The sequence below is a fragment of the Neofelis nebulosa genome, chromosome 2, assembly GCF_028018385.1.
Source record: "Neofelis nebulosa isolate mNeoNeb1 chromosome 2, mNeoNeb1.pri, whole genome shotgun sequence".
NCBI classification, from domain to species: Eukaryota; Metazoa; Chordata; class Mammalia; order Carnivora; family Felidae; genus Neofelis; species Neofelis nebulosa.
The window spans coordinates 90,603,253-90,627,309 of NC_080783.1; the positions used below are offsets into that span (position 1 = coordinate 90,603,253).

Below are 24,057 nucleotides of genomic sequence, written 5' to 3' on the forward strand. Positions count from 1 at the left end.
GCCCCCATAGAGAATACTTGAGAAGAGCCCAAGGTACTTGTCATGACTGATTTCAAACAGATCACAACTTTTCAGCAGGGTTATTGAGGAATTCAACTTTAGCAGCCTGTGTTGTCCACATTTCAAGAGTTAGGTCATCACACGTTCCTTATGTGCTTTCTGCCCCTTGGCATACTTTCAAATCACAAAATATGAGATGTGCATGTGGTTGGAGTAGTAAAGGCCAAGAAAAGCTGTCACATCAGTATCTATCCTTTATGATCCCTGGTAACAAGTTGTAGGTTGTCCCAGCTTTCACCATGCTTGACGTGCCATCGGGAAAACATGCAAAACAGATACATTACATCTTTCTGTACAAGTTTTAATTCCAGTTTTTGCTTTGAGAGTACAGGTGTCACTGCTTAGCAAAAAACACTTACTACCGAGTTATATATATTGTGCAGCCATTGTTTTAAAGCTTTGATGTTGTCACGTGATTTTCCCTTGATTTGGAGATACTTTCTTGGCCTTTCATATAATCAGCAAATCAGAATAACCAAAGAATCCAAACCCAATATAACTACATAATATTTTCATTTGTTAATGTTACCTCTGTTAACAGTTTAATTTTTTCTATTTAGACTGCTTTCTCCAGGTTTTACTGCTATAGAAAACAGTCACCATTTCAGATGCTTTTAACAACAAAGGCTTATTTCTTGCTCATATCCCATGCTGGAACAAGTCAAGAAAATGAGATCAATCAATCTTCAACCCAGTACTTGACCCCAAACTAATTATATACACATACAAGAAAAGGATCAGACACATATGGTTTAACTAGCATCATTGATTCAAGAGTAAAAACATAACGATTCCTCATACTACCATTATTCAAGAAAATATGTTCTTTCTCCTTTTTTGATAGTAAAATAGTAGCAGAAAGAAGTCATTTTGTTAAAAGAGTATAACACTTTAAGCCTAATACTTCTCCCTAATACTTTAAGCCTAATCAGAAACTACAATTACATAGATATTGGCCTGATATATACAATCTTTAAATTATATATATATATATATATATATACACACACACACACACATACACACACACACACATACACACACACACACACACACACATATATATATACACACACATATATATGTGTGTGTGTATATATATAATCAGTATGTCATTTAATCTCCCAAGAAAGCTTTTTTTTTCCAGCTTTTGTAATAATCAACTTACCTTGAAAGTAAAATAAAAGGACGGATGAAGGGAAAATGTTTTGAGGCATAAAAGAAAAACATACAACATAGAAAAGTATCATATAAAGTAAAAGAGGAAGTGGATTTAAGAGGAAAACCAAGGTGACATCATAAGAGACTATACTGTTGGGCAATGTGAGACAAAGCAGAAAGTATGGCTGTCTCCCACTATTATGAACTGAAAACTGAAATGGGAGAATTGCCTGATGATACATCCTTTGTGAGGAGGGGAGAATAGATTACAATAGAGTTCTGTTTGATTCCAAAATTCACACCTGCTGTTTGTGTCACACCATACCAGCACTTTAATTTCAAACAATAGTGTAAATTAATTGAATTAAATTACATTTAATTGCATATATTGTATATATGTGTATATATATACATACATGTGTGTGTGCCTGTGTATTATACTATGCATATATATGGATATATGTGTCATGTATATAAATATATATGTATACATATGTATACATGTATATGTATACATGTATATATATAATGTGTATCTATTCATATATATTTTTTCCATGGCAAAGTAGTCATCAGGCAAGCCCTTCTAGAATTTGTGTCATGGAAAGAAAAGCATTTCTTTGTTGGCTGCATCCTGGGACAAGAACTGAAGTATCACACAATTTGTATCATTGAAGAAGTAAAAATTTTACATGCCCAAGTGGCTAGAATGTGATCATCTGATTTTATAAAGGGAAGAATTAATAAATGAAAAGGGGAAGGGAAGGAGAAAGGAAACAAAAAAAAAAAAGGAAGGAAGAAAATATTTGCCTTTTACTGTGGTTCTTATATATAAAGTGTTTCACATAGTGGGAAATGACTGATCAGTAACTAGCTGAAAGCATGTTATTATGAATGGTGCTATATATTCTTCATAGAATAGATTATGGCACATGTATATGACACGTCTCTACACATGGGTAGTCAATCATACGTGTTCAACCATGTGTCCTCCATCCTTCATGAATTCATTCATTCATTTTGTCAAATGGCAAACATATTGATTGACCAGACATACACATTGACCATGTGCCAGACACTGTTCAACAAATGAGAGCATACAAAGATGAATAATAGTCGTCAGTCTAGCATTGTCATAGGAAAATACACATTTAGATATTTATGAATATATAGAGAGAATTTGAAATTATAATCTACCATATTCATGATTGTATATCAAATGCATAAAAATATTTTAACTACCCCCAGATTGCAGTTTTCTCCATAATGTAAAATATTACTACAATATTTTATAGGATTTTAGATTGATTAAAGACTTTTTGTCTTAACTTCCTGAATCAATTTTTAGCCCATTGCCTGCATAAACCTTCTCACCTTGTCAGAAATGTAATCTAACACTTGGATTAGGAAAGAAACGTGTTAATAGGCATCTTTCGTCATAAGGCCTCCAAAGTATTTGTCTGCAACATGCTCCTATAAATGTTGACAAATCTGGTGACTGTTGTATGACTAATTAACATTTACACAGGATACATAAATTTGTTAATTTATACTGAAGTTTGACTTTAGCAAATCATTCTCATATGCTTTATCTAAATTACTTGTTGTGTTTCTAAAACAATTAAATGTAAAAATATCTTTTGAAAGTTCAGGTCCTACATTTTGAGGAAGGCTGAAATGTGGTAATTGGGAAGTTGACATCAATACTAATAAAAGGTTCCTTAATCAAGTAGAAGTGTTTGATAGAAAGCTTTGGTGTTACCTTTTGGTGGATAGGTAGTAATCTTGTAAGTAGAAGAAAGGGAATGCCGAAGTACCAAAAAGGAGAAGGCAATTTTTATATCAGAACCACTTTTCAATGATGTAGGCTATAAATTACTATGGTTAGTATCAATATCCCAGCACATGAGCACCACAATAGAAATTAAATATATTTTTTTAGAGAATTAAAGTTATATTGGTCTTACAGACATTCACACACTCAAAACCTTGTGATAACACTTGCTGATCTCCCTACCATTGCCCCAAATTTGCATGGGATTAACGTACCTTTAACAATACTTAATAAGTGCATTTGGATATATCAGACATCCTTATAATAATTTGTTTCAGATTTCACCACCCCATACCACAGAATCTCTAAGAATTGGGAAGGGCCTTCATGAGTTTTTTTTTTTTTTAATAGAAAAATTCTTTATTGTTTACCCTTATTTTGCACTAGATCATAAAATATTCAGGTGGCAAACTAGTTACTTTATGCGCATGGCAGTAAGCATAGAGAATTCCACCCCCCCTACATACACACAGTTTAGTATGTTTTTAAGATAGTTGTGGGACTAGACTTTTGTCTTGGCAATGTATAGAGAGAGCTTTCTACATTACAGTGTGTATCCTGTTTTGTCTCCTACCTTTGGCTGTAGCATTATAACCACTGTTTCTAATGTTTTTATGACTTCAGTTACATCCACCATATTACTGAGTACTAATTTTATGATTATTCTTTTTTCCCTTTCATTTGGTGTATTCAGTGTATTCAGTGAAGTGGAAATTGTCCACACACTCTTAAAAACACCTTATACTTTTTAGATTTGCTTTATATAAAATTTTCTGGAAACTATCTAGATAAAAAAAATTTCCATTACCAAAGATTTTTTTTAATGTTTATTCTGTCATCATTTCACACTTTGGTGGCCATTTCTGCTCAAGTGGCCTGCACATAATTTTATGTTTAAACATTTCTAACTTAAACCACCCAATCTTAAACGACTTCCCTTTCTGGATAATTTCTTGGCAAACTAGATTTGATCTTTTCTTTTATAACCCTCCTTACTTCTTAAAATAAATCACTTTAATCCATTCTGGTTTTTTTTCATGCCCATTTCTTCAATTTCTTTTTCATTTTTAAAACTTTTCCTAAAATAATTGTTGGTCAGAGTATATTGAATATCTCATTTTCTATTTATTTATGTTTTTATATTAATACTTCTCAGAAATCAAGAACTCCTTCCTGGTGCACCTGAGTGGCTCACTTAAGTGTCCAACTCTTGATTTCCTCTTAGGTCATTTCTTGATCTCACATTTCTTGAGACAGAGCCCCGCAATGGGCTCTGTGCTGACCGGGCAGAGCCTGGTAGGGATTCTTTGTCTCCTTCTTTCTCTGCCCTTACCCCTCTTATGCTCTTTCTCTCTCTCTCTCTCAAAACAAATAAAATTAACTTCAAAAAAAAAAAAAACTCTTTCTGACCAAATTCTCTTAATATTGAAATAAAATTAGTTCTGTCTTACTAATTTTATCAGTACTAGGTAACACAATGATTTAATGGAATATTTTAAAACTATACATTATTCTAGAGTTGAATCAAGTATACTTGTAAAAACAACATAAATTTAAGCTATGTTTCTTAAGCCTTCTGAAGAAAACAAAACAGGGTGAGACCTAGATGTTGCCATGTAGGAAGTAACAGTTAAATTAATAGGACTACATAAATGGAAATTGTAGTACAAAGCTGTATGTAAAAAATACCACATAAGTGAAATATAGTGAATAGCTTAGGAAGTTAAAATTGTATTCAGTATTAATATAGATGAATTTATAAATTATGGATATTTAAAGATATATTCGGCACATCTACAATATTTTGGAACCAACATAAAATTGTGAAGTTGATATCAAGAAGGATATAAATACTCTTTAACAACATGTGCCTCATTGTCACTGCTAGAGACAGAATGTTAAACATTACTGACCACAAGTGTGAACCAGTGTGGTAATTCCTACAATTCTACTAGTAAAATAATGCACAATTTCCTTTTGTGCAGATAATAGTTTGACTTTCTTATTAAGGAGCTGGTACTCTCCTGGGCATGAGGGAGTAAAGAAAAACATTTCTTCCTATTCCTGCATTGACTTAGAAGGATCATGGCATTGTCATAGAAAACAATGATGAAATCATAACACCACATTTTATTTCTACCAGTTATTAGCTATGCTTTTCTGGCAAATTATTTGAGCATGTACTTCCTCATTTCACACAGTGCATAATTTGAACTAGGCTATTATAGAAGTGAATAAGAGTATTTTTGATACGAATATACTTATCCTAAGATCTGGCACAAAGTTCAGCAAGTGCTAATTGGACTTTTTAGGCAAAATTTCACCTCAAAGTTAGGGCAGGGAATTTTTGAGGCATGTTACAAAAAAGAATCATTAGGTATATATGAAAAGAACTTTAGCTCAGAAGGTTGTGAAACAATAACAGATTAAAAGGTGTTTTACAGGAAAATTAACAAGTGAATACATAACTAAACATCTAAATATATAACATTTTTCAGTATTACTATCTGTGAGGAGAGGAGTACACAAGGTACTGGGAGCTACATAGAGATTTTCAAAGTTAGGAACACCATGCAAATGTCCTGTTGCCAACACCATGAGTAAAATTTGCAAAATTACTTGTAAAAAAATATTTGGCAAATGGCTTAATTTTTAAAAATTTCTTTACATAGGGGTGCCTGGGTGGCTTAGTCAGTTGAGCGTCTGACTTCAGCTCAGGTCATGATCTCACTGTCGGTGAGTTCAAGCCCTGCGTCGGGCTCTGTGCTGACAGCTTGGAGCCTATTTCAGATTCTATGTCTCCCTCTCTCTCTGCCCCTTCCCCACTCATGCTGTGTCTCTCTGTGTCAAAAATAAACAAACATTATTTTTTTTTGTAATTTCTTTACATAATATATATGGCAATACTACAAAATAAGTCTGGTTAACAAAATGTAATAATATTTTTTATTTTTATTGAGGTTTTTGGAGCACCAAAATATGCATTCAAAACATGCATGGCACAAGTTTTGTAAGGCTTCCTTAATCCCTTTGTGTCATTGTTTCCCCCTGTGAGATTTTTTTTTTCTTGAGTGTCTCAATCATCATGGTTAATAAGGGCAGCCTCATATATATACACGTATATATATGGAGAAATTCAATTCCAAATTGCTTTAAGGTTCACCTTTGAATTTTACTTTGGTCCGAAGAGTCCCATGACCTTTAAGTTTGATGAAAAGAGGGAGTAGTTATTAATCTCATTATTTTATTTTGAAGTTCTCCCAAAGCAGGTGACTCGAGACATTTCTCCAAAATGACATTCGTAGACCATGTAAGTTGATCATTGTTACACAGTAAAAGGCAATATCTCAGATTTTAATACACCTTCAGTATTTTTTATCTGATGTTCTCAATTCTCGGTCACTCTGCTTCTTCAGAGCCAGCACTATTTTGGACAGTTTAATTATATGTCTTATATCTATGCTTAAATGTAAAAACTGTTCCTTTTTAAAGATTATTTTTATACCCTTATATATGCCAAACTTATTATGATATTCCAAAAATGTTCACTCTTCATTTTAATATCTGCTATACTATTCCTTTTACACAAAGCTATTTCATTGTGCCTCAGAATATTATAATTGAAAGAGTATATTGTAACTATACAATAATTTCAAAGAATTATTTTTTTCTTAAATTTATTAATTTAATCCAAATTACATCCATATAGTGCAACAATGATTTCAGGAGTAGATTCCTTAATGCCCCTTTCATTCAGCCCATCCCCCTTCCACAACCCCTCCAGTAACTCTCTGTTTGTTCTCCATATTTAAGAGTCTCTTATGTTTTGTCCCCCTCCCTGTTTTTATATTATTTTTGCTTCCCTTCCCTTGTGTTCATCTGTTCTGTCTTAAAGTCCTCATATGAGTGAAGTCATATGATATTTTTCTTTCTCTGTTTTCGCTTAGCATAATACTCTCTAGTTCCATCCATGTAGTTGCAAATGGCAAGATTTTATTCTTTTTGATTGCTGAGTAATACTCCACTGTGTGTGTGTGTATAAATATATATATGTGTGTGTGTGTGTAAACATATATATATATATACACACACACACACATATATATATATATACATATATAAAATAAATGAAATATAAAATATGTTGTAATTAAGTCTATTGTATACATATAGGTATAATGAAAGTGGAAGAATAAGATTACGAAAACAATGCAGCAGTTAATTATCTTTCTTTTTAATGTCAATAGCCTTAGAGAGAAGAGAAGAAGTCAAAAACAAAATGAAATCTATAATGCTTTACCAGGCAGCTATTGACTTCAAGAAATTGTTAGGAGCCATAAAAAAGAATGAAATCTTGCCATTTGCAACAAAATAGAAATACAGAGTATAATGCTAAGAGAAGTGGATCAGAGAAAGACAAATATAGTATCATCTCATTCATATGGGAAATTTAAGAAACAAAACAGATGAGCAAAGGAAAAAAGGAGAGAAAGAGACAAACCAAGAAACAGGCCCTTAACTATAGAGAACAAACTGATGATTACCACAGGGGAGGTAGGTAAGGGGATAGAGGAAATAGGGGATTGGGATCGAAGAGTACACTTATCACAATGAAAAAAAATAAAAAGATTAAAAACCTCTAGGAGTAATATCTTTATATGATGTGAAGAAAGAAGGATAAATGATAGTTTAAATAAATCTCTTTCTACCTTCTACTCTATATCCATGTCCCAACAATACTAGTTAAAATTTGCTGAAGTGTCAGGGCGCCTGGATGGCTCAGTCAGTTAAGCATCCATCTTCAGCTCATGTCATGATCTTACGGCTTGTGAGTTCGAGCCCTGTGTCAGGCTCTGTGCTAACAGCTTAGAGCCTGAAGGCTGCTTTGGATTCTGTGTCTCCCTCTCTCTCTCTACACCTCCCCCACTCATGATCTGTCTCGGTCTCAAAAATAAATAAGCATTAATTTTTTTTTAATTCACCAAAGTGTTTAAATAGTTAAATAATTCAGACCACCATGGTGACAAACACAAGAAAAGGAAGCTAATTTTTATTGTCCTAAGGTTAAGGATAGTAGGAAACAATTATAGAATAAGTGTAAAGGAATGATATACAATATACAGGCGTTTGTGCTGGTAAGAAATATATATAGATATAGATATCTACATATAATCTATAGATTATAATCTACATCTATCTACATCTATATCTATATAGATATATATCTATCTATATATATCTACATATCGATATAGATATAGATATATAGATATAGATATAGATATAGATTATATAGGGAGAGCCATGAAGGACTAACTTGAATACAATGGTCTGAGAATGATTAGCAGGGAGCAGTGGATTGCAACAGTATAGATTAAAGATGACCAGGGCATGGACTGTGGATTTTGCTTGAGGAAAAATGAAAAAGAGATGCCAAAGATATTATAGTCAGCATGATAATGCAAATGATTCAGTGAGGAATTGGACAGGAAATTTTGATGATCCTCAGACATTCCGATTCCTAAATGCTCTGCCATTAATGGCTTTGATCATTGTAGTCTGCTCACAGTATGAAGATTTATGAATTTCTGTAAAGATGGTAAAAATACTTGGTCTTAAATCAACCACTGGAAGAAGAACTCGTGGAGCAGCAAATGCCTTAAGTAGTCATTGTGTAATGTAGGCAACAAGAGTAATGATTTCTATGTAATATCTCAAAAGAGATTATTTTTTGAAATGGGAACAAATGTAGAACAGTAGAACATATTTTATCTTTGGCCATAAAACATTTTTTTATAAGGAGTATAGGGAAAATTGCAAGGTGATCATCAGCTGATTAAGATGTATAACAGTTAAAATTAATTATTTCTCCAGCACAGTCTCTGAGAGTTATTTCCAGTATGTAATAAGTAAAATATTCCCTGAAGATTAGGAATTTAATCGTGCTTCCATAGTTTAAAGCAGAAAAGCTTTATTACCATGAGCAGGTGATTTCTTTTATCCATAATAATTACCGGATTCCAAGCTATGGATAAAATAGGTAATTAATCAATACTGTTAACAAATACCACCTGTCCTACCTAAATGATTTCAGTTTAGAATTAAGAATCACACTATATTTATCTTGTTTAAAAATCTCTCTTCACTCTTTTGGAGTTCTAAAGGGATATTTTTCATAACTTCCTAAAGTACTTGAAATACATGACGTTCATATCAGAACACAATCTGGTCAATTAGTATTTAATCCTTCCATTCCTGAGCAATCCTTTTTTTTTTTTTTTTTTTTTTTTACTTCCAAGCATCTCAGTGTAATGATGAGCCCAGAGGTTCTTATCATAACAAAGATATATATCGTAACATAACAAAATATATCTCAGGTCATTCCTCTTATTTAACATCAGCCCTGATTTAGGTTTGTTTTCTTTTGGTTCAGCTTGGTTACCAAAAGAGGTAATGTAAAGAGCAAATTTTTATATTTTAATTTGTAATTCAATGTAATTGGGCAAAAATAACCTTTTATACATCAGCTATATAATGAAATTATTAAGCAATTGGTATTGGTTTTCTCCCCACCGCCCCCCCATTGGAGTATGAAGCATCCTCAGGAAGATTTGACAAACGTAAAGCTACATTAAAAAAATTTTTTTTTTGCAGTGATGAGAATTCATTCTGATGTGTTTACAAATTCATTCTAAACACCTTATTCCAAATTATCTGTGGGTTGTGTCAAGAATTAAAAACTGTAAAGAATTGGAACAATTTTCTAGGTCATTCATCTGCAAAACCACAACTGAAGGGGAAAATAAATGATTTTTAAAAATCAACAGCTTTATTCATTGTTCACTTTATTATAATTACATGAAAAGGCGCTCATTCCATTACCTCAATTCAGGAATGTAGACAGTCATTGACCTGGCCCTAAACCTTATTTATCTATTTTAATGATTTATTGCATTATGGTGTATAGTAAATGTGTACAGGAAATATGTATGTAAGCTTTTTATAAAGAATGTAAACAAAAAGGTAAGATGATGCATGAATGACGACCTAATACTAATATATTATTTTTCATTTAAACCATACTCCATACTCATACTTTTACAATATCATTAATCAAATAACTATATTCTTGAGTTGTAACATTATTGTCAATTATGCTGGCATTGATGTTTTAATGAAACAAATTTTTTTCACAATTTGAATTTTTTAGTAATGATTTTATGAGATTTTACCCATGTTTTAGGAGAGCCAATACTTTCTTAATGAATATCCCAGATAATTCACATGGCATCATTGAAGCCTAGTTCCAAAAACAGCTTCAGCTATCTGAATTGGCTATGACAGAATTGGCAGAAACCTTGAAATTGCAGTTATTTAGTCTGGCCACCATGCCCAGAAAGATCTACTTGGAATGGTTCTGGAAGCTGTTCTTTTATTGTGTGCAACTATTCTTAATATGGTAGTATTTGACAGTCATTTTAGGTAAGAACTGAAGCCAATTAAATGGTTTCTCTGTGGATTTCCTCTGACAGATGCACAGAGGCATCTTGTGTTAGCCAGTAGGCATTATTTAAACATAGCTAAATCCATTCCATCATTTATTTTGATGCAACCAGCTAATTATATGGCTGTGGTTTATGTTTAAGTAAAGGATTTTAATCAGATCTATTATTTTCATCCTCTGCTGTACTCTTATCACAGAGTCATGGTACCTCTAAGGGGAAATGGGAAGACAACTTCTCCCACGAAAATCCTGGGCACATTCTCTTGTTTCCATACTATAGGAGTCTGATTTTAAATGGGAAAACACTGTTATTTCCCTATCCATGATTAGAAAAGTAAAAATTATGTAGCTTGAACTGAGACAGATGACCATTTACTATTTTGTGTTTAGTTACACTTTGGACATAGAGCAAGCCAGAAAAAAAAAAAAAAATCCCAGAAACTTAATAAAGATGGATTTGCTTGAAGGGCAAACTAAGTTTTTATGGTGGTTACTTATAATTTTCAGTACTTTTTAAATGAATTCCCAATTCTTAAGACTTCAGTTTTTCTATAAAATATGCTAAATTGATGATTTGACATAAAGAAAAATGACTATAAACCTAAAATTTTTAAAGTATTTCAACAAGTGAAGTACAGTTGAAGTTACCCTCAGCATATTGGCAATACACAGGACATTAGCAGAAATCTCGACCTAGTATTTACGAATCTGTGATGGCTGGCTCCTCTAGTTCATTTTGTTGGAAGTTAGTACATTAGCAGACTTGTGAGTTTTGTTATGAACCAATTTTTCTTCTTCTTCTTTTTTTATTTTTTTTATTTTTCTAGATGCTCCACCAACTGGTCAGGCACACAATGTGAGAGACCAGCCCCAAAGAGCAGCAAGTCTGATAATATTAACACAAGTAAGTTCCTCAGCTTAACATGATGAATGTTCTACATGATACAGAAATCATTCTCTTATGCCATTACTGGGGGACTTGAGTCTTGGAATTTCTCCTTCAAGGAATTTTTCAGGAGATATATTGCAATCCAGGTGTTTTGGGAAGGATAGAGCACTGAGCTCACATGGTGACAAGATCCAGCATTTACGTGTTCTTTCAGGTAGAAAGAGTTCAAACTTTGGCAGGTTTCAGAATGCACATCTGCAAACCTAGCATAAGTTTTTCTTGGGAAATGGGAAACGTCAGTGTACTAAGGCTTCAAATATCACAGTGGATATGAGAATGCTCCAGAAAAAAAAGCAATTCCATGTTTTAATTAGAGCAAAGTATATTTTCTTGAAATGCATTTCAGTATGTTTTTGGAGAGCATACTTGACTGGTGAGTCTTAAAGAAAAGTATATTAACAAGAAAATCTTAATAAGGATCATGGGTTGATTTATTGCTTATCTTTAAAGTACTGGTTTTGAAGTGTATTAAAATGTACTTTAACATTTTTCAAATCCTTTTTTGTGCAGTTATAGTCTTAGGGCACGTCACTGATATGAAAGTCCATCTACATCATCATTTGTGTGTCTACGCATGTATTTTTAACAACTTTAAACAATTTTATGAAAATTTTCAAAATGAAAGTTTCCCAATTTACACATATTGTCACTAATTTTATTATGAGTGAAGCACTTTTGAAATATGTAATATCTATCAAGTGGGTAAATATATTCTTGAAGAAGAAAAATTATATCCCTGATTGACAAATGCTTACTTCAGCATTTTTGTCTCTAGTCCGTCACTGCTGGTGAAAAAAAAACTTCATTTTTTTTTTTAATTTTTTTCAACGTTTCTTTATTCTTCAGAGATAGAGAGAGAGAAAGCATGAGGAGGGGAGGGGCAGAGAGAGAGGGAGACACAGAATCCAAAGCATCCTCCATGCTCTGAGCTGTCAGCACAGAGCCCGACGCGGGGCTTGAATCCACAAACCATGAGATCGTGACCCAGGCCCAAGTCAGACACTTAACTGACTGAGCCACCCAGGTACCCCTGAAAAAACTTTCTTGAAAACAAAAAACATACTATGGAGTTTGTAAAAAAGGCAAGGAACTATCAGAGGCAAAAGTATGCAATTTTTATATCCTAGATGTAGGATCCTAGTGTTTGCTGATCTACTTGTTTGTTCCAACTGCCCCCAGATAGTTTCTCTATCACTGCTTGAAATTCTCTAAGCAAAACTGTCCAAATTTCCACCATTTAGAAATTAATTTGGTCAAATACACATGAGCATCTTTGAAAAATGTCAAATAGGTCTAGAATAAATAGCCTAGACATGAATATTTGAATTTGCAGAGATGAGTAATCATTGGTCATATAGTATTACTGGGGGTTTACCCTGGAATTTGTGTGTTCTCCTTAGGGAAAGGAAAGGAGGGAAAGGGAAAGGAGAAGGGAAGAGAAAGGGAAGGGCAGGGCATTAAGAAAACTATGGGGACATTACTGTAGTTGAATTTGAGAAACTGGTTCATAAAAGTTAGTAGAGGACACGAATATGCCTTGCCTAATTTGATATTGAAAAAGGAGAGGGAAAGAAATACTTCCTTTTCTCTCTTCCCAGGATGTAGGGCTTATACCCATATTACAAATAATAGTTCTGGAGCCATACTAATTTATATATGATTTTGTAAACCAGTTACAAAACTCAGCAATCATTAATAGCATTGTTTTTTAGTGAAAAGTACATTTCGAGTTACTAACCTATAGAACACACTGAATTTATAAGTTGAGAATTTTGAAGACAAGTTATTTTAACCTTTTGTTTATGGTGATTTCTCAGTTAGATAAATGAGATACATAGCCTTTAACAGAGTCAAAAACAACTTTATTGATAAACTCTCTGAAAAGAAAGAAGGATACAGAGTAGTATGTCAATTGAATTTTTTTAATTTGGCATAAGTTCCATCCACAAGGGAAAGCTTGGTGTTTGGAAGGTGGATTGGAGGAGGGAATGCCAGATGTTTTTATTGGAGGGTGCTATCTCCAATTATTTGCATGGCCATAAAGCTCCCTTATAAGGCCGATGCCTTTCATTGCATGCAACAGTTCTGAGAAGGGACTATAAAAAAGAAGTAATTGCAAGTATTTGTAGCCCTTTTTCCAAAGATTCTAACGTTCTTCCTTCCATCACTGATTTAAAGTCGTTAAATTTAATAGAAGTATCAATGCACATTGAAAGGGCTATTAGCTCTGTAAATGTCAAATTTTCCTAAATTTGAGCAAAGTTGACCACATAATGACACTATTAAAAGGTACTTATCATCAGACATTTATGCTTAGCGAAACTTGCCTCAATAACTCTGGAAGAAGGAGAAAAAGTAAACTGATCCCACCCGAGGTAAGAGGATTATTTTTATTCTCTGTTAAAGCCCTGTGGTTTTGAATGGTTGTCAAATGTTCCCCAAACTTGGAGAGAAGTCATCCACCCAATAGGAAAAGACAGATACTTTAGCAGTGTGTTTTCAGATCTGCATTTCCACTAAGAGTGAAGCATTCCTTAACTATCAGACCTTGGAATAATAAAGAATACGTGGCTTTTGTTGGCCTGATGACTGTCAACTGACAAGGAGATTTACCTTTCCAATTGATGCACAGATTTCTTAATCATCTTGGAGTAGTCATACTGATGTTTTCTGGCTGTTGCTGTTTAAAGATTCTAAAAATCAGCCTGTGGAATTAAACAGATCTATTATCCTAGAATATTCTGCTGAGGTTCCACTTAAAAAAGCTAGTCTGACTCTTCTGAAGTTATTTTGAAGAGTTTAAAATTAAACATGATAAAATATTCCTTGTACATTTCTATTTCAATTTTACCTAAGGTTTTAAGGGAGTGAATCCTCAATGTTTGAATTATGCTGTTCATATTTGCTAAAATTAAGGAGGATAAAAATATACTCAGCATTTGTGAGGCAGTAATATTCAGATGCTGTATTTTAATACAGTGACAACAGAGAAGTGATCTCTGTTAGGGGTCTGTGTTTCCTTTTTTCCTATCTTGCCTTTATCTCTTCTATACCATCCTGTTTCAAAAGAGAAAAAAAAAATTATGTTATACCAAGGACCCAAAACTTTGTAAATTTAGAGAGATAACTGAAAAATGCAACAAAATAATGCCTTTGTCCTAATTCTCCCAAGGCATATTTATCAAGCCTCAACTAAGTGTCAAGTACTGAATTAGATCCCAGCCACAAGTCAGTGAGTGAGACAGACTGCCTTTTCTGTGAAACTGAGGTTCTAGAAAGGTGAACAGCAATAAAACAAGGAAGCAAACAAGTGAGCATGCAGATTTATAAAATAAGTGTAAGTTTTTGTTGGTCCTGTGAAGGAAGCAAAAGTGAAGCAAAAATAGAGAATGGCAGAGGAGAACTGAGGTCAGGAGTGATTTCTCTGAGGTGATGGTATGTAAACTGAGATTTGAAGGATTAAAAAGAGAAGAGGCTAAGAGGCTATTTCAAACACAAGGGCAGGAGGTACAAAAACCCTGGAACAGGAAAGAGTTAAAGATGTCCTGGGGCGCCTGGGTGGCGCAGTCGGTTAAGCGTCCGACTTCAGCCAGGTCACGATCTCGCGGTCCGTGAGTTCGAGCCCCGCGTCGGGCTCTGGGCCGATGGCTCGGAGCCTGGAGCCTGTTTCCGATTCTGTGTCTCCCTCTCTCTCTGCCCCTCCCCCGTTCATGCTCTGTCTCTCTGTCCCAAAAATAAATAAAAAACGTTGGAAAAAAAAGATGTCCAAGGGATTGAAAGACCAGTGTGCTGGCATCAAGGGGACAAGAGGGACAGTGATACAAAGGGAAGATATTTTCTTTATGACTGTTAATATTAGTTTATCCCAGTGCCAAAGAGAAAATATCCTACTCACAAAAACATATCCACTTTCACATTTATGGATATGTGTAAACATCCATTTAAAAGCAGAATATATAGCAACAAGTCAAAAGAGGTCAACTGTAATGATATGTTTAATATTTATACCTTTCTACCAATAAACAAAAGGTCCTTTTCCTCTGACTTCCAGGACACTGAATTATTCTGGCTCCCTTCTTACCTCTCTTGAAGCAATTCTGTCTTCTTTGTGAGATACTCTTTCTCTATTTCTTCTGGATAACTCATTCTCCACTTCCCACTATACACACCCTCCACGGTGATTCATAATTCCTCAACCTCACTTACCAACTCTATGTTGACTACCCCTACATTTCTGTTCTGAATCCTGGTTTGTCTCCTGAGTTCGAGACATAGATCCCACTGCACAATTGCAATATCCATGTCTATATCCATGGCAATGTCTGTATCATCTGTATTCCATGGGAATCTCAAACTCAACATGTCCCAAAGTGAACTCACCACCTTCCCCAACTCAAGCAGAGTGGCAACACATATTTTTAATTATTTAATAAACACGTGTGTCATACTTCCTGTATGATGGTCAATCCTATTTACATTACTATGACATAATATTAATGATGACACTCATTTTATGGATGTGTGAACTGAGACAAAGATAACTAATTTGCCAAAGGATATGTTGCTAATCTGAGGTTTAGACAAAGATAGCCTGGCTCCGGAGTCTATTCTCTCAACTGCTGTGCTATCCTTACTCTCCCCAGGAGAAGGTCTCTTCAATAGAACAATTTGATAATATAGTCCTTTCTAATGGGGAGGTGTTACCTAAAGAGGCTTCAGAACAGTGTTGCAAAGGAAGGTTTGTTCTATGTGAGAAGGTTATTGAGATGTTGAGATATCATCCCCATGTTTAATAAGTACAGAATGTGCTTTTAAAAAAAAAAATCAGTTTAGAACAATCCACCAATAACTTACTGCTAAAAAAATCATCTGCAAAAGACCTTGATTGATATATGTTACAATATATTTACTTCTATATATTCTACTTTGGAAAAAAGATTACTTTGATAAATATCTGTCTTATAATTCTAAAAGTATATGTTGTTGACAATGATTCCCTTCAATATAAAATTTTATGAAACCAAATTTTTAAAACTTGCCCAACTGCCACCCTGAATTAGTTATTGGCTACACTAAGCATTATTGCAGTTACCTTAATTGGTTGTATAAACTTTAGAAGTCTAGACTCTTAAACAGAGTGCTGCCATGTAAGCAACTGGAACTGCCATCTGTGATAGGAGAAAGAAAAAGAAAAAGGTTGGTAAGTTTTTTAGCATGTATATATAACAGCATATCTACCTTATATGGGAATTAAACTATATATAACAAATACATTTTATAATAATATGCAATTGCAGTGAGGGGAAGTAACTTTATGTACCTTAAAACCAGGATTGGTAAGTATTTAACATCTACCAATTTACCAGATATTTTAGCAAAAAACAAAAAAGAAGGATAATGAAGTAAGGATATTTATAAAGTCATGATCAGTCAGTTGAAGTCAGAGTTTATGAAGAGACCAAGCTGTTCACTGGTATTTAAAACTTGTGAATAAATGTTAATTACTATCCAAGGTGCCAGATTCTCTACTTTCATTAATTACTAATAAATTACACATTCATATAAAGTTCACTTTCCCAAAACCAAGATGGTAATATAATACCAAACTCACTAAGTAGTATAGTTTGGTAAGAATATGAAATAATAAAATGAATTTTACACTTTAGGAACAGACTACATAAGGCAAGTCATATTTTTTTTCTTGCATGGAAGATGTAGTTATTTGGTTATTTTAAACAAATGATGTTTAAAGTTCCAAATTGGATTATGTTACACATGAGATTTCCTTAATAAAGACTTTCTGGTATCTTGGTAAGCGATCTCCAGGATAGACTATTTTTCACATAGATATCTTCTGTCTAGAGTTATCAAAACTGATCTTACTGTTTTATTGTCCCTAAGCAGCTGCTTATTGTGCTAAACATTACCATTCATTTCTGCCACAGTATTTTACATGCACATGTATGTGCAGAGGGAGATTAATATATTTAATAATTCCTAATGTTTCATTCTTGAGCCATTCGAGATCCCCGCATTAAATTTCAATTAGTTTGGGGTTTCATTTGTTTTAGTTTCCACATGACTCTACTGAATCAACCAGATGCTATTCTAAATAGACAAAGCCTTTGTCTCAAGATATTTGTTGGAAAAGTTAACATTAGGTGCTTGATAGAGCAACTTCATACTCCTGTTATTAAGCAAACCTCACATTCAAGTTTCTTCCTGCATAAGTTACATAACTATAGGTGTGTCTTCCTATGGATCATGTTATCAGCAAAGGGGTATTGTCTCCTCCCTCTCTTGGTGGGAGTGGGGTGGGAGATAAAGGTTGCTATTGTTGCCAAGCTAGAAAAGGAGGGCAGAGGTTCTCAATTTTGTTTCTCCCCTATGTTCAGATGCATAAAAACTAAGACCCAGTTGCTCTGACCACTCTTGAAGATCTATTCCATAGATATTTTATTCCATTTTGAAGATAGGTGATAGAACCTAAGATCATTTTTTAAAATACATGGGGAAAAAAAGGTGAAAATGGACATTTATAACAAAACCAACTTCTCAGATCTACTTTGCTGAAACTATTCTGGGGCTAGAACCTAAGAAAACAATCCCTTTTGCTCTTCCTCTCCCTCCCCCCCCACCCCGCATTTTGTTGAATCAAGCTAACAGGCCTGTGTAGGAGGTCTTCTTGTCTGTTTTCTTGGTGAGGAGCATGAGCCTCAAGTTTTAAATAACTTATCCAAGGTCTCAATCTATGTTGTGAAACTGATATTTAAGCCTATGTCCATCTGAATCCAATGCTGATGACCTTCCATTTGACTAGGCTGCCATCAGATGCCTAGATACACTAGGCACATGTACTCATTGAGAGAGAGTATTTATAGCTAAAGGAACAACAGTAAAGGTGGGATTATGGCCAGTGGAATTGTATAAATTTGTGTTCAGTCACCACTGATTTACAAGAAGTTACCAGCATGTATTTACTTCTATCATTGCAAGTAAATGTGTATAGTGAGAATCAGACTCTGCCTGACAAAGATAACAGTATTTCTAAACCTCAAGGTATTTAACAGCAACACATAAATGAAAGATATCTAAAGAAACATTTCCAGCAAATCAGTATTTAATACAAGAGTGATTTTTCACTAACATAGTTATGAACTAGGAATATAGATGTTTGGCCTGAGCTTTACTTTCATTACATCAGTGGTCAAATGATTTAGTGTAATAAGGTGTTCAGTTATATAAATCTTTAATTCACTTTATTTATGTGTTCTCCTATTCATTTTTTTTTTTTTTTTTAATAGGAAGCATTGCCATCATTGTGCCTCTTGTCCTACTGGTGACTTTGATAACAACCTTAGTAATTGGTTTAGTGCTTTGTAAAAGAAAAAGAAGGTAAGATTCAATCATTTAGACAGTCAGTAAATAAATTACACACACAGTTACAGAAATGTAGGAATGTTTTCCTTTTAATTCTTAAAAGCATTAGTTATTCCAACTGCAAAATCTTGTTTTCAAACCATTTTATCCCTCTATTTCATTTTAAAGTGAGTAAAATTCAGACAGCTCTTCTCCCTTGTTATGTTGATGGAATGGCTCCATTTATATATTCTAACAAAACTAACAAGGGGACATATTAATTAAAATTTCAGTAGAATTTTACATTTGTGGTAGTTTTTCCATGAAACACCAAGAGTCTCTGAAGTGTATCCTATTATCTTAATGTGTAGGATTAGTAATGTCAATACAATGATACTGAATATGTGTTGTATATCACAAATTGTGCATTAAATTCACAAATTCTGTATTTATTTATTTTATATATTCCTGGAAGTATAATTTTTCCATTATTTGAATAGGCAATTATAAAAATCTGGAAGCAGTAGGTTGTCTATAGAGTTATTATCCAGAACCAAGGATGACCTGGGTATTGAAAACAATCTATTTCAAAGATTCTTTATCACTATTTGTTAGTCATGGTTTTCAGAAATAAAGGGTAAAATTTAATTTAAAAAATTATTGAGAGGGCCCCTGCATGGCTCAGTTGGTTGAACATCCAACTTCAGCTCAGGTCTTGATCTCACAACTCCTGAGTTTGAGCCCTGCACTGGGTTCTGTGCTGACAGCTCAGAGCCTGGAGTCTGCTTCTGATTCTGTGTCTCTCTCGCTCTCTGCCCCTCCCCCACTCGTGTTCTGTCTCTCTCTCTCAAAAATAAGTAAACATTAAATTTTTTTAAATTATTAACTAGTGAATATTCAATTTCAACTAATGTATTAGCTATTTAGGAGGAATATGTTCCAAGTGCATTTTTTATTGTTAAGTCTACTTTTGGGAAAAAACTTAATCATATTTAGACATTTTTTTGTCCTTCCATGACTTGAAAATATCATTTGTTTTAACTGCACTTTATTTATTAACTTTCTGTGATTTATATTAAAATAAGACAGTAAACCTACAAATATGATAGTTTTATGTATCATGATCGTAATACTGAGACAACTTACATTAATGTTCACATATTCTAGGACAAAAACTATTAGAAGACAGCCTATTATCAATGGAGGAATCAATGTAGAAATTGGCAATCCATCTTATAACATGTATGAGGTGGATCATGATCACAACGATGGAGGTCTTTTAGATCCTGGGTTTATGGTAGATGCAACAAAGGTAATATGTTTTAAGACGGTGGACAGACAGTAAGCGTTAACATTCTTGAGTTGCTTATCTGTAATACAGTCCTTAATTTTATCAGCATTTCTTTTATCTGAAGTTATAGTAAAGAACTTTAGGATGTATTGAATGTTATAGTCTCTTTTAAAGAAAAAATAAAATTAAGGACTGCATTCACCTGAAGCATGAAGTTAAGATAACATGTTTTGGAAAATATGTATTTATTCATTCATTTCATTTATATAAGTATAATTTACTTAAAATAATGTCTTATTCAAATATGTTGAGATGCTAGCACATCTGTATATACAGCGTAGTAGAAAAATACTGTCTGATTTATTTTTTAATAATAAGAAGAGTGCAGTACTTCATTGTCACAATAAGTATTTTATTTCCAGTAGTGCTTCATTGATTCAACTAAGCTGTGTCCTTGAATTTGCTTGTAATCAAATTACTTTTCAAAAATATTTTTTCTATCCACTAGAATAGCCCTCCTATTAATTTGGGTAATGTTGTGATACACATAGTCTAAAAATCTGCCTTTTTTGGGTAAAGTTTCTGTTATTGTATGCTCAGATTAGCACTTTTTAAGAGAAATAGATAAATGATGCAATTCTCCAGATAAAGTAAACTTGCTAAGATTCACTATGCTGTATTATCTTCATATTTTGCATGATAATTATAGAATATTTTATTATGAATTAAGAGCATCATTTTGCTTATTATAGAATGATTTTCATTAGCTTATTCATTCATTTATTGGATACTTATTTATTTTCTGATATTTTACAAGTGCTTTGTCCAAAAGTTACCTTTATATTGTAAATAATCAAATTGAACAATCTATGTCCAAATGGTTTTGCACTCATAGCAAGAGCTGTTCCCAAAGATGTTGAATTACCGTCCCATTCATTCAAGCTAGTTCTGAATCTATGGCCACACTCTCTAAGCCTGAAAATGATGGTCAAACATTTGTTTCTCTGAAAAGGAATCAATTATTATTGCATGTATAAATTTTTACACTATCAGAGGCTATTGTAGTGATTTTTTTCCTAATTAGAAATAAATTTACATTAATTATTAATTCATTAACTAACTCCTACATTTTAAATCGTGAAATAAATCCTGGAAACCTAAGTGTCAGTGTTTTCTACTTAAAATTAAAAGTCTATATACTTTATGCACATTAGAATTTGATACTTTTTCTATGAAGAAGAAAGACATCTTAAATAATAGAATTCTCATATTCTTTGAATTTTTCTTAGGAAAAAAGTACAGTTTAAGTATAATATTAACTGATAAGGACCTACTTTATGTAGTTTTCATAAGAAGGAGAGTTCTCATTTTCCCCATAATTTTTATTTCTGGTGATAGAATTAGGTAAATTTTGGATAAAGAAAATAGCTTTTCAGTACTCCATTTAAAAATTTTTCCACATTTACTCTAGGAAGATAAAAACTATGCTTCAGTGCCCCTCAAATATACTTTTAATGTACTTTGCACATAACACTCAGTAAATATTTATTTACAGTAAATATTTATTTACCAATTTGCTGACTGATTGACCAAAATTACCTTAATGCGACTTAAATGGCTGAGTCTAGTTAGCTTCTGATTTTTGAAACGTAAATATGAGTTGTTGCCTAAGAAGTAACTGCAAAAAACACAGCTAGTCCTATTAGGTATAAACACTTTTGGAAAGCAGAAGGCCACACCAAAGCAACCTTAATGATCAAATGTTTTTCATAGAGTATTTGCTGTGTCACAGTGGTTTGGTAGAGTCATGACGTGATCCCATAAAAATTGTGTAACACATAAAGACGATTTTATAGAACAGTCATTTTCATTATTTTCAAAATGGATAAAATTTATATTTCAATCATACCTTCTAATCAAAATAACTGAAATAGTAAATAAAGTTAATAAAAAGATTTGCCTATGGAGGCAATTAGAGAATAGTTTGAAAATTACAAAAAAAAGTGAAATTAGTATTTACTAATTCATCTCAAATCTTACTTATTTTCATTATTTTTATAAAAATGAGATCTTTATAGAGGAAAATAAAGAGGCAATATTGACCTAATTTTATACTTAAAATCTTTCTCTGAGACCCTTGCCCTTCTCCAAACTTTGTGATTATTCAATGTTAAGAGTTGATAGTTAATTTTTTTTCAATTCACCTTTAACGTACTTTAGAGTATGTATATTCATTAATATTTGTATGCTCTTCAACTTTTCATCCAGTACTTTTCCCCATTTTGGGCCACTAATGAATACTCTATCCTGAATATGAGTGTACCAGATTGGCTAATTCTGCCCTTAGACCCAGAAAACTCTAAAGTCAGTATTTTTGCATGAAGACTCAGTGAACTAGTATAAATAGTAATCCATCTGGAAAGTCGGATTTCCAAAACAGATTTTTTTTAAATATCAAATTTTTAATTTTTTAATTTTTTTAAATATACAGTGGTGATGAATCTTCAAATAGAAGCAGTCAGAGATTTAAGTCTTAAGAATGGGCTACTGTCAAAACTCTTCAAAGAGACAATACTTTAAGTGAGGGATGCTTGTGGTTTTTTTCACAGAGCTGTTAGCAAAGATACAATTTATTTGGGAAGGATGAAGTTAAATAAATAGAAATGAATGGAGGTCTCTAGATGCATGGCATGTCTATCAGTAAGCTGCACATAATAGAAATGTCTACTTGTGAAGCACAGATCCAATATTGTTTTTTCTTAATCTATTAAAGTTACTCTGCATGCACTGTTCATGCCCCAGGGCTAATGATTTTTTTATACTATTTTTATGACTTAATATGAGTTTATGTTAATGAAAATCATTCCATGATATTAGATCAGAAACTAAAATTCTCTGTTTACATACAGGCCAGGTACATAGGGGGAGGGTCCAGCGCTTTCAAGCTTCCACACACAGCGCCGCCCATCTACCTAAACTCTGATTTGAAAGGACCACTTACTGCTGGGGTGAGAGAAGAAAGTTCATTATTCCATATCCATTCCATCACAGAACCCCTCACAATGAAAGATGATGGCTAGACTTAGATAAGGGCTGTCTTTAATTGAGTTTTAATTAACAAGAGGTTTCAAAACAGCATTAAAATCAGGACTTATGTTTTATGTCTTGCCTATGCAAGATCATATATAAGACATGTTATCATTTTAGACAAGCTATTAAGTAGAAATACCTCTTCTGCTGATTTTGAAAATGTCACAGCACTTTAACAATAAAAATGAGTATTGGCTATTCTTAGAAATCTCTAGTCAGAAATTTAAATAATTTAAACTGAAATTCATGTTTGATTTGATTTGCCTCCTATTAAGATGTTTTCTTGAGTGGATACAAGTTTGATATCCAATTAAATAAAAATATATTACAAAATGTGTCATATTGAGAAATTAGAAATGGTCTAATGAAACCCTTCTTAAACATTTTTTTTTAATTGAGTAACAAGTTTTTAGAGGAAGGTACTCAGTCTACAGTTACATGGTGCATGGTGGATGAAAGAGGGATAAAATAGGGGTATCAAGATTCCTAGGGATACATATGTTCTCCCTTGTACCTCTCTCCCATCAGCTGTTGTCCATTCTCATTCTTTATCATGTTTGTCTCATTCGCATGACTCAAAGATTATATATTTCTTGTTCGTAACTAAGATTTAGTGTTCTGCTTTTGGGAAGACGAAACAAAACTAAACAAAGACTAGGCAATGAATTCTTGGGTTAAGTTTCAACTCATAAAATCATGAACATTGCATGTTTTTCAACTGAAAGAGATCACTTCTGCATGTCTCAATTCCACTTCACAGCGCTCTATCTATGAAAATTAAGAAGACTGTGGACTTCACAATTCCTTGA

General features: G+C 33.1%; 1 protein-coding gene across 3 annotated transcripts in view; it reads left to right on the forward strand.

Moving 5' to 3' along the window:
• The window catches only part of LRP1B (LDL receptor related protein 1B), a 1,890,044-nt gene that overhangs the window by 1,863,532 nt on the left and 2,455 nt on the right, over window positions 1–24,057 (forward strand). For 2 of the 3 annotated variants that reach the window (XM_058715409.1, XM_058715411.1), the window contains 4 exons: window positions 11,387–11,463; window positions 18,813–18,903; window positions 20,035–20,179; window positions 23,068–23,166. In XM_058715409.1, the coding sequence (XP_058571392.1) occupies window positions 11,387–11,463; window positions 18,813–18,903; window positions 20,035–20,179; window positions 23,068–23,166 (412 nt within the window). The remainder of the gene's footprint in view (window positions 1–11,386; window positions 11,464–18,812; window positions 18,904–20,034; window positions 20,180–23,067; window positions 23,167–24,057) is intronic. The other variant, XM_058715410.1, reaches the window with a different exon arrangement.